Genomic DNA, 13,510 nt, shown 5'->3' on the forward strand with positions numbered 1-13,510 from the left:
TATGGAGAACGCCACCATTATCCGAGCCCGTATTTCCAGTGCCGGTCGTTTACAACAGCTGAGTGAGACCGAAGAGAACAGCAGCGCCAAGGATGGCGGTGTTAACAGCAACGTTGCCAGCGGCGCCATTGTTGTTGTTGGTGGAGCCACCGGCGGAGCCGCCGTTGCTGTCGCCGTCCTTGTTGGCGTTGGTGTTGTTGCTGCGGCACTTGTAGTCACCCTGGATCTGGCGGCCCTTCATCTTGTTGAAGACGTCGCAAGAGGTGTCAATGTTGCCAGTGGACTGAGTGTCGAAGGCACCCTTGACGTCCTCGAGAGCGGGAAGATCGACCCTGTATTATATGTCAGATTTGTCACAGAACCACAAGAAACCGTAAAACTTACTCAGTGAAGTTGCCACGGAGGAGAACAGCACCGCCAATCTGCTTAAGCTTGGGAAGACCGTCAATCTTCTGGAGAAGGGTGTTGTTCTGGATGGTCAGGCCACCACCAGTCTTGGCGAGAAGGGGCAGAGACAGGTTGGTGAGCTCGACGTTGTTGATGAAGGAGACATCACCATCGGTGGTCTGGGTCAAGTTGGGGGCGATGAACTCGGTGAAGGTGTTCTTGTCGAACTTGATGGAGCCGTTGACGACCTCGAGGGAGTTCATCTGGACCTTGGCGGCATCGGCAATGATGATCTCGCCAGCCCAGATAAGGTTGGGGAGGGTGATGCCCAGGTCGGGGCCGTTGGAGTTGATCTCGATGGTCTTGGTGGCGTTGGCCAGCTGGTTGCTGTAAGAAACAAGCTGGTTGTTGTTGTTGATGCGGAGGGAGTCGACAGAGGCGACGTTCAGGCCGTCCAAGCTCTTCAGGAAGGTGTCGCTGATGAGAATGTCGTTAACCTTGGTGACACCGGCGGTACCGAACACCAGGGAGCCGAGGGCGGGCAGAGTGACCCAGTTGATAGAGCCGACGGTGGCGAGCGAGGTGAAGCGCAGGTCAGAAAGGAGGGTCAGGCCCTGCATCTGGAAGGTGCCCTCAACGGAGGCGAGGGTGGAGGAGGTAAGGCCAACAAGTTGAGTGACGTTGGTAACGATCAGGTCGCCCTTGATGGTCTTGGGGCCGTTGATATCGATGTTGCCGGTGATGCTCTCGGAGATCTTTACGGAACCGGTGAAGGTGGTGCAGGGAAGGGCGGTAGCCATGGCGGCATCGGTAACGGTAACGGTGGCCGATGAGCAGATGTTGCTGCTCTGGGCTGGACAAAGCGAATTGTGGTTAGAAAACGTTCATCCCGAAAGAGAGCTTCGAACGGAACATACCAGAGGCAACACCAGCACCGACGGCCGCGAGGGCGGTGATGAGCTTGGAGTACATTGTGATTGATTTGGAGGCTGTGGATCTCGGGGTCAGTTTATCTGTGAAGAATCGATGGCTCGCGATGGTCGTTTGAACGGAAAGATAATGGAAGCGTTGATGAATTGGAGTCTACTCCAGGTCGGTTATTCCTGAAGCGGTGTTCCAAAAAGCTCGACGTTGGTTGTAGAGGGAGAGGAGGGAAGGGAGTGAAGGAAGTTGACGTCCGCGGGTCGAAAGAATTGGTTGGATATGGGGCTCCGGTGTTTCTTGTGTGTTTCTGAAGGAACCGGCGAGCGACTCCTTTTTTCCCCCCAGATGTCGACGATGGGCAAGACAAGCGACGGTGGAGAAGAGGTGTAGTAGGGCAGAAGGAGAGGCTGGTGGGACGAGATGGAATTGGGCAATGTGTTTTTGGGGCTGGAGGAAGTGAAGAGGAGGCGAGAAGGCATTCCACGACGCGGCAAGCAATGGATGGCGATTTCCTGCCGAGCATTGGCAGTCGCTCTCCGCTCTTCCTTCTCGCCCGTGGCCTCCTTCCTCGTGTTGGGTCTTGTTTTCCGGATCGTTCCACGACAGTTACGTACCTTGAGTCCACGTGTGATTCTTCTTCTCTTTCTCGGTGATGTAGAAAAGGGAAGCTTTTGTTGAAGGCAGGAGATATAAGCCTTTTGTTGCGTACAGAGGAGTGAACGAGAGACGGGAATTGAATGTCAAAACGAACAGAAACGAAGCTGTCACGGAAAGGGAAGAGGAAGAAAATGATCTGGGGGAAGGGAGGGATGGAGGAAGACTGGACTTTGAGTGGTGCCGCTGGTTGGCGTGGACTGGCGCTATGAAGGGTAATAGAGGTATCCGTATCCGTAGTCAGGTAGAGAGGCAGACCCAGGATCCAGGAGGGTGTGGCTAGAGGGGAAACACTCTTTTTTGGAGAAGGGGGTGTGTAGAAAAAGTATCCCGCCGTTCTTCCATACAACTTTGTGTATGAATAGGTACAGCAACAGAGAGGGAGGCAAGGAATGGCCCGAAAGAAGGGGGGTCAAGGCAATCATCACGCTGCTATTCGTGGTGCACGCTGCGGGTACAAAGTAACCAAGACAGGGACCAGGGCCGGCGAGGGTGTGGTCAAGACTGGAACTGGGACCAAGAACTGACGGACCGGCGCCTCCAGCAGTCCAAGGTATCCGAAGTCTGTAGTGTACGCAGTAGACTGTAGCCCAGCTCCATTAGGGAGCGAGTGAGAGAGAGATGGAGAATTGAGACTGAAGATGGTGGTGGTACTCTGTAGTTGAGCACTCATGCAGCACCAGCATCGGCATCGTCACCATGGAAGGTTCGGTGCGGTGACACATGTAGGCTGGTGTCTGGAGAAGCTACCAAGTATTTAGTCTGTCTTGTTAGTCTCTCGGGTTTGGTCAACGAAGACGCTCTAACTCAAACTAGAGTCAAGTCCTGTAGGTATCTCAGCTGGCACGGCGCCGAGCTACTCAAGTCAGTTGGGAACTTGAGACTCATTAATGTGCTACGGCGTAGACGGAATCCCCGTGAGCTGCCGCTGCTGTGGATATGGTGTCGCGACTTGCAGGTCTTTTGCGTTTGACGCTGGCAGGTTGCAGACAGACACACTGGCATTGGCAGAGTCTGTGTTATACATCTATCTGATCATTTGTCTGTCTGTTCAATCTGTCGTGGCTGCAGCAGTCAGTGGGCTGCGTCTTTGGCAGGAATTCTGGGAGGATTTCCTCCAGTATTCTGAGCAACCAAAGTCCGTGTTTTTTCTCGCCATTTACAGACACGCCTCCCGGCCCCCTTTTTCCGCCAGAGTTTATCTGCCGGTCCCGAAGCCTGAGCCTCCTTCCTCTCACAAGGTACTAAGGTAGAAAAATCTCTGGAGCCTCTGCATGGGGGGGATCTGCTATCAAGACTTTTCTTTCCTTCCTTGACGCATCAGGATGGAGCAAATGGCCGTAGCAAATATTGAATGGCTTATAATCTGATTAGAGTGATGATGGAATCGCAATGGACACAAAAGCCGGCCGCCATGGCATCAAGTTTCTGCAAATAACCCTGCTTCCACCGGTCTGGCGAGATTTGAAGGTCTTGGTTTCTGGCCTAGCTCCGCCCATCGGGAACCACTTTGGAGCAATCCATCTCCCTCTTTGCACTAGTACAGGGGCAAGGGGCAGAGATGAAGAGTGGGTACCAATTGTACTGTTTAGGTGGGTCTCTTCAGGAAAGGGGGGGTGTTCCTTGTGAAGAAGATACGTACACACACGACACACACAATACTGCGTACACACAATTCTCTCCGTCTTCCAAAGAGGCACGGCCAGAGCGAATAATCACCACACACACTCTCTCTCATACACTTTGACACACCAACATACCTTATGCAGACACGCAGCTTCCCGTCAGTCAAACACCTCAGTTGACAACAGTCAGCGAGAACCTTACATCTGTCTCCTCTAGAAAAGCAATTCGACTGCCTAAACGGAGTACTTGCGAGGGCTGACGTCTCTGCTGATATATAGGACGAACATGCACATGCGCAGTCAAACATGAATCGCCAGACTCTCGCCCCTACGAAATCCCCCAAGCACAGAGGCGAGCACAGAGGCATTCCTCGTCCAATTCGTTCATTGCCCAAGGACGTGATTGATCCGACTTTCCATTCTCTCTGTCACGCCTCGACCGAAAATTCTGTCCGAAAGTCAATGCGCTAGGCCAGCCGATGCGAAACCTTCCACTTATTGTGTGGTCTCTGGACCATTCTCGACACGAGCGCTCACAATTTTACATCATCGAGTGCCTAGGCACGAACACCTATTACCTATGCAAAATAAGTAGTTGGTAATGGCAGCACAACCACACTAAAGCAACAAGCAAAACAAACAACAACACGCAGCAGTCATGAATGATCATCCGCCTCGCCTCGTCTCGCCTCCCCGTGCCTCCACAGATCATGTCTGTACCTTACATAAGTTGCTGCACTTGACCCTGCGCAGTAAGGTCAGGCCTCCCAAAATGGAGATGGATGGACATGGGAATGTCCGACGGATTCTCCCACTCTACAGTTATCCCGCACAAGGCCCTGCCAAGGTCAGACGCGAGAACCAGCCCCAGTATCCACTGACCGAGACTCTGAGACTTTGCACCGCGGATGCTGGAAAGCCTGAACCACCACGACCACCTCGCAGATAGTGACCACCCACCACTGCTGCGTTGATAGCGCCTGAGGCCCAGTTGGCAGTGAGGCTCCAGCCGAGACTTCCTTTCTCTTGCAAAAGTGTCACAACTCAAGGACTCCCAATCCACAATTGGCCCTCCTTTCGCCACCAATCAACTCCCACCGTCTCGAGCCAGGCTTCTTCTGGCAATCAATCTGCGGTCCGACCTTTTTTGTTCACACACCCACGACACCCAGTCCGTATTGGTACCGATGGGTGCCGCCAACAACCCGCTGCCCAAAAGCTCCTGCTCGAATCATCGAGGCCTTGCTCAGCTGGCATCGAATCCCCATCGTTGATCGCCTCCATCCCAGAGAAAAACCATCGCAAATGGTGCTAAGTTTGTACCAGGTACATTGCCCAGCACGCCACTACTGGCTGCCGCGAACAAGAAAGAAAAAAAACCGCAGGCTATGTCGGCCATCCATCCACAAATTGTTTCATCTCCCTGAGCGGCACAATGTTTTGATTTACAGATCCATCAGTTCAGGACTGCTGGCACCGCCAGGAGCCGCTGCAGTCAATGACGCAGTTGCTCGGCCATCCGAATGATTGTGGGCACGGCCATGGCCTGGACTCGACAAAAATTGTGACGAGGGTCGGGAAGAAGCAAGTTTAAAGCATGTTAATAACTTCGGCTCAAACATAAGTGTACAGAGTACGGATGGCCACTCGCAGGCAGATATCAAATCATGCCTGGCTCGCGAGTCGCCCAGGCCTTCACTTCAGGCTTTGCACGGCGGCCTCGATCAGGACTGCAACCCACAGACAAGAAGTTGGCAGTGCATATCCGTATAGCGCGACGCGTTCAACAAGAGCTTGGCTGTGTCATTGGTCGCTCCCATTCGTCGACGGCTCAACACTGACGGCAGCAGAATGCGGACATACGGGGGCTTGCTGTGGTCCATCTGCAATCATCGGCTCTGTCAGTGAATCCTATCTGCAGTGTTGCTGCAGCAGTACGGTGATGGATGAGACGGAGTCGATACCCGGAACCAACCACGGCGATGTGACCCTCATCTTTCATGGGCCCTCACCACCATCAACGGCGATGGCACGACATTTCACAGTCGTGTCGCGTCGCTAGCCATTTCGACGACTACTTACACTGACGCTAAGGCCCTTCCAAGAATACGCCAACACTGTTCTACGAAACCAGCGAGCCCGAACTTGCAAATGGCGGCTGAGCGCTGACGACTATTTGCCTCCCACTGGTCCATTCTCGGCTGGGTTGTTCAGCGGCCCGCGACAGCACACTCAGCCGCGACTGGTCGGAACTGAAGCTGCCTCCAAGGTTATGTTCTGCCACGATGCCGCACCGAGACAATGAGTCAAATTGGTATACGGATACAGGCACACATGTACAAATCAATATACGAATACTCGATGGCATGCTTGCTGTCTTTTTGCCCCAACCACCAGTGCCTGTCTCGCCCCCCCGAGATTTGCCATCTCTGTGTTCAATGCAGTCTGATGATCAGCCGATAGAAATCCACCAGAAATAGGAGGTCGGAATGGCATTACGGATACAAGCGATAAACGAAAGAACTAGCAACGCAGCAAGATTGCATCGCTGCTACGCACCATATTACCACATGCCAGTCTTCATTTTCGATATCTCTTGCTGCATCTTGTTCCCGGACGGCTCGCGCGTCCCATCCTACGCTAGTGACACACCCGTCACCCCCGGCTTGTCCGCGCTCATCCTAGCTTCATAATCTCTCAGGCTTGCAGGGGGGGATACCCAAGACTTCCAGGTTTTCCAATGGCTCTGCCAGCTGCTGTGGCTGCCGTTTCTGAAAACCGTCAACGGCACGAACGGCGCTGGCCAAACAGAGTGCTTCCGAAGCACAAAGAGTGCAACGACCGATCTTCCATCGCGGCTGATCTATGCCACGGGTGGCCGTATGCCGCACAACGGAAATCTGGGACAGACATCTGGACTCAGACGGCTGCTTGGTATTACTCTGTATATCGCTTTGTGATGTCACTCGCAGCTTCCAACGCAAAGTCCTAGACTCTACAGTCTTAATTTCTGTCGTAGGGCCTCGAGCACGAGCGTCATGTGTTACTCTTCACTTTGTAACGCGGATAATACCTGACGCTCTTCAGCTGGTCAGGTTCTAGACTTTCAGTAACAACATGTTCATCCTGCGACGAGACTTCAAACATCGACATCCTTGGCTGACGCACGTTCAACCCCCATTTCACAGTCACGATGGCCCAGACGGAGCATCCGCGTGCGAGAAAGCTTTCCCGTTCCTGCCACAAACCGCTTTCGTTCTGCCTTAACACGGCCCGCGGCAGCTGCAAGCTGCCGTAGGCCTCCCGTCGGGTTTCGGTGTCGCTGTCGTTGTCGCAGACCCGTCATTTGCTTGCGGCACTCAGGGCCGGTGCGTCCAGTCAACTCGCAACGCCTCGCAACTCCAAACACAAATGGAAAGCTGCGCCGCTTTCCCTCTGAGGCTGAACGTTGGGATCGTCCGCGCGCCGTACTCTTGGGGGGCAGGCAAAACCCTGAAAGTGCAAGTCTAATTCTGACTGACGCACGAGGCTGTCAAGCCTGAAAGCTTGATCGATGTGCGGCATTGGGGGTAATCCTAAATGGTCCTGAGTAGTTGAGGGATGACGTGGGTAGGTTCGTCGTGATCTATCCCGCAGTCCGCTTGACCATTACTAAGAGATTAAAGATAATTTTGTTTCCACTGCCGAGAGCGTTCGTTGGGGAAGTTTGGCTACGTTTTCGTCTGGTTCTGGCCCTTCTGGGTGTGCGGCAGAATCGATATCTCGTATCGCCGGGGATTTCGTATCCTTCCCGGACGCCCCACATGCCTCATTGGTGATGTCTGCAATTTCGCGATATTCGAGATGGGGACTCTGAATATCGCAAGAGTGGGCATGTTTTCCGAGAGAGAAAAGGCTATTTCCTGTGTAATACGTAACCCGACTACTACTCCAGTGTGCTTATATCAGTCTCCTCGACCCTCCACATATACCACATGAACACACTACGATACGGCGCAAACGGGCTCGCCATCTCCGTCATGTCCTTCTCCGACATGTACTTCCACTTGCCGCCGCCCTTGGCTTTCAGCTTGGCCACGTCCCGCCCGACAAACGCCGCCATGCCCCTCTGTACGCCCAGATCGCCCAGCGAGAACACGTCCATCCTCTTGAGGCCGAAGCACGCAAACATCTCAACCGACCACAAGCCCAGGCCCCGGACGGCGATGAGCTTGTCCCGCACCTCCTCGTAGGGGGCCTCCGCCAGCATCTGGGCGCTCAGCTCCCCCGACGCAAATTTCTCGGCCAGGCCCTTGATGTACTCGGCTTTCCGCTGCGAGAGGCCGGCGGCGCGGAGGTTCTCGATCGAGCGGGCAGCTACCTCTGACGGCTGGGGGAACTTGTTGGAGGAGGACCCGGACTCGGTCGACTCAGCGGCTTCGATTTTGATCTCGGGTTCTTCGTCTGTTGTGAAGAGAGCGACGAACTTGTTCTTGATGGATCGTGCCGCGGCGCCCGAGACCTGCTGGGAGATGATGCCGCTGCAGAGGCTCTCAAAGGGGTCCACCTTTTCGGCGAGGCCTTCGGGCGAGAAGACGCAGCAGTAGTTTTTCTCAATGAGGGGCTTCATGCGTTCGTCGACCTCGATGAGATGGCGGCATGCTTCCTCGAGGATGTTGTCCGTGGTTGTTCTTTTCGCACTCCCGCCTGCTCCTGGGACACAACTCGTCGGCGCCTTGGAAGGCGATGCCGCCTCGGCGGACCGAGACGCGATCACCCTCGACGTCTCGGGTGAGATGACGGGCGCGTTGGTAAGTTTCGGGTCAGCGAGCCGGCTAACGGCCTTGGACTTGGGCTTCTTTACGGTGCCGTTGACGCGTTCGGCGATGAGGCCGACGGCGCTCGGGGTGGGTGTCATTGGCGGAGGCGGAACGGGTGTCACCGGGCCGGCCTTGGAGCTCCGTTTTCTCGGCGGTGTGACCGGGTCCGAGGACGGAGCTGAATCTGTAGGCGCGGGTTCTGCCGGGGCCTTTCTCTTCCGGCTTTTTGGCGCCGGGGAGGCTGCGGAAGGCGCTATGATTGTGGCAGGCGGCGGAATCTTGATGTCCGTTTGGGCGCTCAGTCGCGCTGATCGCCGGGACGCCATTGTTCGTGATGCCTTTTCTGTTGACGGCTTCGATGATGGAGAGTGACTTCGTATGTTCTCAGGTGCTATTTGAGTGATGTGAGTTATTGTCCGGCGGCCATGGGTGAAGTGCGAGTCGCTCAAGGTGAATATCGAGTGATGTCGTAAACGTACAAATCCCCGTGCAGCAAAAACGGAGCTCACAGAAAGACGGATGAAATGAACCCTCATTCAGACGCCATTGGCTTTCAAAAAGGTGATTATTGAATTCTCTAGTCGACGTAGAGTCGAAATCTGGGTATCGAATATGTTGTTCACTCGGTTGCAGCAGCAGTACGTCGCAGTTGCATCGGTAGCAATGTCGTTGGCATTCACGGCAACAACGAGGTTCGCCAGTGATTGAGGCTCCGGAGCCGCCACTCGGCTGGCACCACTTAGTGCTTTGTCATCTTGAGTTTGGGGGCGCACGGGGAGGACGATGAAGTGCTTCACTGCTCCTGGGAAAGAGAGCTTCCCGCTTGGATCGACATGCGCCTGCCTTTTGGAGAGAGCAGCTTACTCAGCCGAGGCTTGGTTTATCCCGTACGCAGTACTATATTATCATGGTCGGATGAACCGACTCGGTCAAGGTCAGATCCTGCGGCAGAGCACAGTCCCGTGAAGCTGGAGGCAGCCTGTGCCGGACGCTGATCGGATTGAATGATGCTCATCCGATATACCAGTGGCAACGCAGGTCTCTTGCCGTGTTGGCTGTGCGAACATGGGAATGACATGATGCCAGTGCTATGACGTGGTCCCGTTTTTACACCCGGGGTCGAATTCGTTATATACGAGTTGTAGCTTAGGCTGGTTCTGCTAATTCATATCATGTGGCCAACGGTCGACGAGGACCATTTTATGTGTATACGAAATCGAATGCGAAATCCGGCTTCATGCCCTTCATCTACCAGACGAGGATAGGTAAATAACTGACAATCAGTCACCATGCTGCCTGGTGTGTGGTAAATAGTAGCCCAGTTCCTTGCTTAAATGTAGGATGGAGAGCTCCCACAAAATGGACGTTGGCATGTTGCTATATTTAAGGGTGACAGATCACTGTCGAATCGATGATTCGATGGTGCTGTGTGCATAATTGGGCCGTCGCCCCCGGGAGTTGTGGACAGCATGCGGTGCACGCGACCAACGGCCTGACCAGGCGGGCGGGGAGTAGGAACGATCAGCAAGACAGCATTCGAAGAGCAACATCTTTTGCATCCATTGGTTTCCCCTACCTCCTGTAAGCGCACCTTGTAAGCTGAATCAGGAGTTGACAAAATGCACACGCAACGGCGGAACTGTGGGGGGATAGGATCCATCGTCTATGCCCGTGATGATGCCGGATGACGACGACTGTTGCTCCATCTGATCCATGGCCGGCACGCGGCCTGGGCCTTTGGAAGGCCGGAGGGGAAAAGCATTGTCCCTTTCGCTGCCCGTGAGGAGACAGTCGCGGAGCGGAACAAACGAAAAGAGAGGGGAGAGAGGGACGCTGGAGACGAAATCTAGAAAGTTTACTGTGCATTGGCGGTCGGAGAGTTGAACAGCTGGAAATATCTCCATTTTTCTGTCTTCCGGGTGTGACAATCGCGTGCGTGCGTGAGTGGGATAGTGGATGTGGCGGGTTGGAGATTGACAGCGATCCCTGCCTTTCCCTTCCCCCCCTCTCTGTCAAGTCTCCATCCATCTCTCGATTTTCGCCGTCTTCCCGTGCCATGCATTTCCTAAGACTTTCCAGGGGGTGGTGGGTTGGCTGGAATGGCCTAGCTTGTTGTTTTGACGAAGAATTATCTTGGGCCGATTCGTCTCTGCTTCTCGCGAATCCTAGCATACAGTAGTACAGCTGCAAGAAGAGCTTGAACTTTCTTGTTGCGGGTAATAGGAATTGAGCGTGCCATGTGAGTGTGGGTGTGCGGCGTGCTACGGTCAATAATAACGGTTGGACGAATCGAGATGCGGATAGCGGTTCTAGCCCAGGCATTCGCACAGGCCAGCATCGGGGAGTCGCTACCTGCGTTGGTATGTGGTGCCGTAACATCGGATATTGGGCAAAGCAAGGGTGGAGCTGCGTGCCATCGGCGCCATCTATTAGTAAAATAAGGGCGAGGATATTCTGCCAGCAGCTCCCGCTATTCTGCCACCAAGTGTGGCTGCGGCAGGCCCTACCTCCGACCACGGAGCCCAGCTGCCCATACCCACCTACTTACTTACCTACTTACCTACCTACTTACCTACCTACCTACCTATAACTACTACTTTATTAACCTCGCTACCGCTACTACTACTACTAATTAAAGCTATTCCTAACGTTAATATATTATAAAAAGAGAATAATTACGAAGTTAACGATCCTTTTATTTATTAATATACTATTAATTATAATAATTACGGTTATATAAAGTACGACTATTTACTTTATAGCTAGTACTTCTCTAGCCTACTTAAGGCTAGAGTAGTACTTAATAAGGCTACTTATAAAGCTAGCTTTATAATCTAAATTATTTAATATAAGCCCTCTACTAAGGCGCTAATTACTATTACTTATTACTATATTTATAGCCCGCGTTATAATTAAAAATAATAATACCTCGTAAAGTTAACCTACCTAAATAAGTATTATAAATCGTTAACCTTATTTATAAACTATTATTAATAAATTACTACTAGCTTTTTAAATAGTAATTAGCTTTTTTATTTCGTCGTTAGTAACTTTTATAATTATTATAACTACCTATTTAATAATACTAACGCTTTTATATATTACTATTATACGCTACTATATAATAAAAAGGACTAAATCGTTAATTAATAAAATAAGGGTATTTAACTTATTTAAATCTTTTTAAGCTTATAGTTAAAAAATAGCGATTATAATAATATCGTTATTTATAATATACTTAATATATTAACTACTTACTACTATAACGAATTAAGTAATAGGACCCTTATTAAGTAATTATTTAACTAATTACGTAATTTAACGAAGTATTAGTACCGCTTCTAACGTAATAACGTAGGCTATATTACGAGCTTATTTATTATACTTATTATTATAATTTCCCTATTTTAATAATATCCGGATATTTTATTAATAGATTTTATATATAAAACTAACCGATTTAATATACCGTTATTTAATATTTATAAAGTAACTAATAATAGTTATGCTTTTTAAGTTACGAGCTACTTTTTATTTAATAAAAAAGAAGCTAATTATAGTTAGGCTATTAACTAGTTATTAATATTACTCCGGGCTTACGAAATTCCCTTTTTATAAGTTATATATATAAATCGCGAGATTACTTTATTTAATACTCTTAATAATAATACTTAATTTAAAGTAGTACCGTACGTATTTTATTATTAATACGTTAACCTTAATATACTAACCCGGACCTAGCGTTACTTTAGCCTAGCTACGAGGGACGAGATTAGCGTGGTTATACGTAACTTTTATTTTTAGTAATTCCTTACGAATTAGGGTAATCTCTTTTATAACTAATTAATAACTATGTATTACGATTAATTATTCGAATTTTAAATTACTAAGTACCTTACGGTAGTAATTAATTATATTATTAATACTTAGCTTAAGCTATAGTATAAGAAACTTATACTTATTTAAGTTAACTAAATTAAGTACTTTAGCTACTTAATTATATTAATTATTAAATCCTTATATACGAGTATTAAAGTACGAGTTTATTATTATATAGGTAACCTTAAAGCCGTATTTAATAAATTAATTATTTTCTAAATAAGTTAAGTAGTTATAATTAGTACTTACCGGACCTATTACTAGGCTAAGGTATTAAGTATTACTATGAGATTATTTTAAAAAAAGGTACGTTTATATATATATTATAATACCCTTAAATAACTCTTATAAAAACTTAGTACGCTAAGTAAATAGCTAAATTTAGGTTTATTAAAAAAGTTATTAAAAAAGTGCGCATACTACTTAATTTAAACTACTTATAGGCTACTTTATTACTACGTTTTTTAATAATATATTAAAAACGGTACTTTAATACTATTAAAAAAGATTTATTTATATTAGTTTTAGTAACGCTTAGAGCTTATTATTAATAATAATATTTCTATCTCCTTACTTAATCTTTTATAAGTCCGAGGTAAGGGTCGCTTATAGGGCTCTATAGCGGGTATTATAGTAGTTATAGTAAGTAAGTTAAAAAAGCTAGCTATTAATTAAAGTACCTCTTCTAAATAAGAGCCTTTTATATTTAAATATAAAGAAGTTATTAAATATATAAAAATAATATTTATATTAATACTACTATTATTAATAATATTTCTAGCGCTAAATAGGGCTATTTCTACTTAACGAGGCCTCGAGATTATATATAATTTTAATATATACGAGCCTAGTATAGAGATATAATAAAAGTATTAACGGGCTATTACTAACGAAGTAATTAACGTAGTTAATAGTAATATAATTAATCTTATAGGGGCTCCTTAGCTATTAATATTTATAAAGTCGTAATCTTAATTAACTAATAATTTTATATAGTTAGATATATTATAAGATTTAGCTAACGAGGATTATACTTATAATATTAATCCTATAATAAAAAGCGAGATAAATAGACTTATTAATAAGTACGAGGCTAAAGTAGAGTACGAGGCTAAAATAAAAAAAGTCGCTAAATTACGGGCTATAGGCTATACGGAGTAATTAATAGTTAATTAAATAGTTAATTAAGTAGTTAATTAGGCTATTTCGTTAATTATGTTAAATTAGGCTAATTCGTTAATT

At 48.5% G+C, this 13,510-nt stretch overlaps 4 protein-coding genes across 4 annotated transcripts; 1 reads left to right on the plus strand and 3 right to left on the minus strand.

Moving 5' to 3' along the window:
* Positions 1-49: 49 nt before the first annotated feature.
* Positions 50-1,359, minus strand: CLUP02_11098 (uncharacterized protein; the record flags this gene model as incomplete). Its single annotated transcript, XM_049290066.1, has 3 exons — positions 50-332; positions 385-1,240; positions 1,305-1,359. The coding sequence occupies 3 exons, from the start codon at positions 1,357-1,359 to the stop codon at positions 50-52; spliced, it is 1,194 nt and encodes a 397-aa protein (XP_049147211.1).
* A 1,496-nt stretch (positions 1,360-2,855) lies between these two features.
* On the plus strand, positions 2,856-5,895 carry CLUP02_11099 (uncharacterized protein; the record flags this gene model as incomplete). Its single annotated transcript, XM_049290067.1, has 14 exons — positions 2,856-3,206; positions 3,340-3,505; positions 3,735-3,796; positions 3,870-3,972; positions 4,050-4,143; positions 4,215-4,538; positions 4,589-4,725; positions 4,763-4,859; positions 4,917-5,027; positions 5,098-5,154; positions 5,248-5,347; positions 5,438-5,490; positions 5,526-5,639; positions 5,685-5,895. 14 exons carry the CDS (start codon positions 2,856-2,858, stop codon positions 5,893-5,895), a joined length of 1,980 nt encoding a protein of 659 aa, XP_049147212.1.
* A 1,620-nt stretch (positions 5,896-7,515) lies between these two features.
* CLUP02_11100 (HhH-GPD superfamily base excision DNA repair protein) lies at positions 7,516-8,715 on the minus strand (the record flags this gene model as incomplete). The annotated part of the gene is made up of 1 exon (XM_049290068.1): positions 7,516-8,715. One exon carries the CDS (start codon positions 8,713-8,715, stop codon positions 7,516-7,518), a length of 1,200 nt encoding a protein of 399 aa, XP_049147213.1.
* A 1,278-nt stretch (positions 8,716-9,993) lies between these two features.
* On the minus strand, positions 9,994-10,293 carry CLUP02_11101 (uncharacterized protein; the record flags this gene model as incomplete). Its single annotated transcript, XM_049290069.1, has 1 exon — positions 9,994-10,293. One exon carries the CDS (start codon positions 10,291-10,293, stop codon positions 9,994-9,996), a length of 300 nt encoding a protein of 99 aa, XP_049147214.1.
* Between the last annotated feature and the right edge of the window lie 3,217 nt (positions 10,294-13,510).

The sequence above is a fragment of the Colletotrichum lupini genome, chromosome 5 (genome assembly GCF_023278565.1).
Source record: "Colletotrichum lupini chromosome 5, complete sequence".
In the NCBI taxonomy this organism is placed as follows: domain Eukaryota; kingdom Fungi; phylum Ascomycota; class Sordariomycetes; order Glomerellales; family Glomerellaceae; genus Colletotrichum; species Colletotrichum lupini.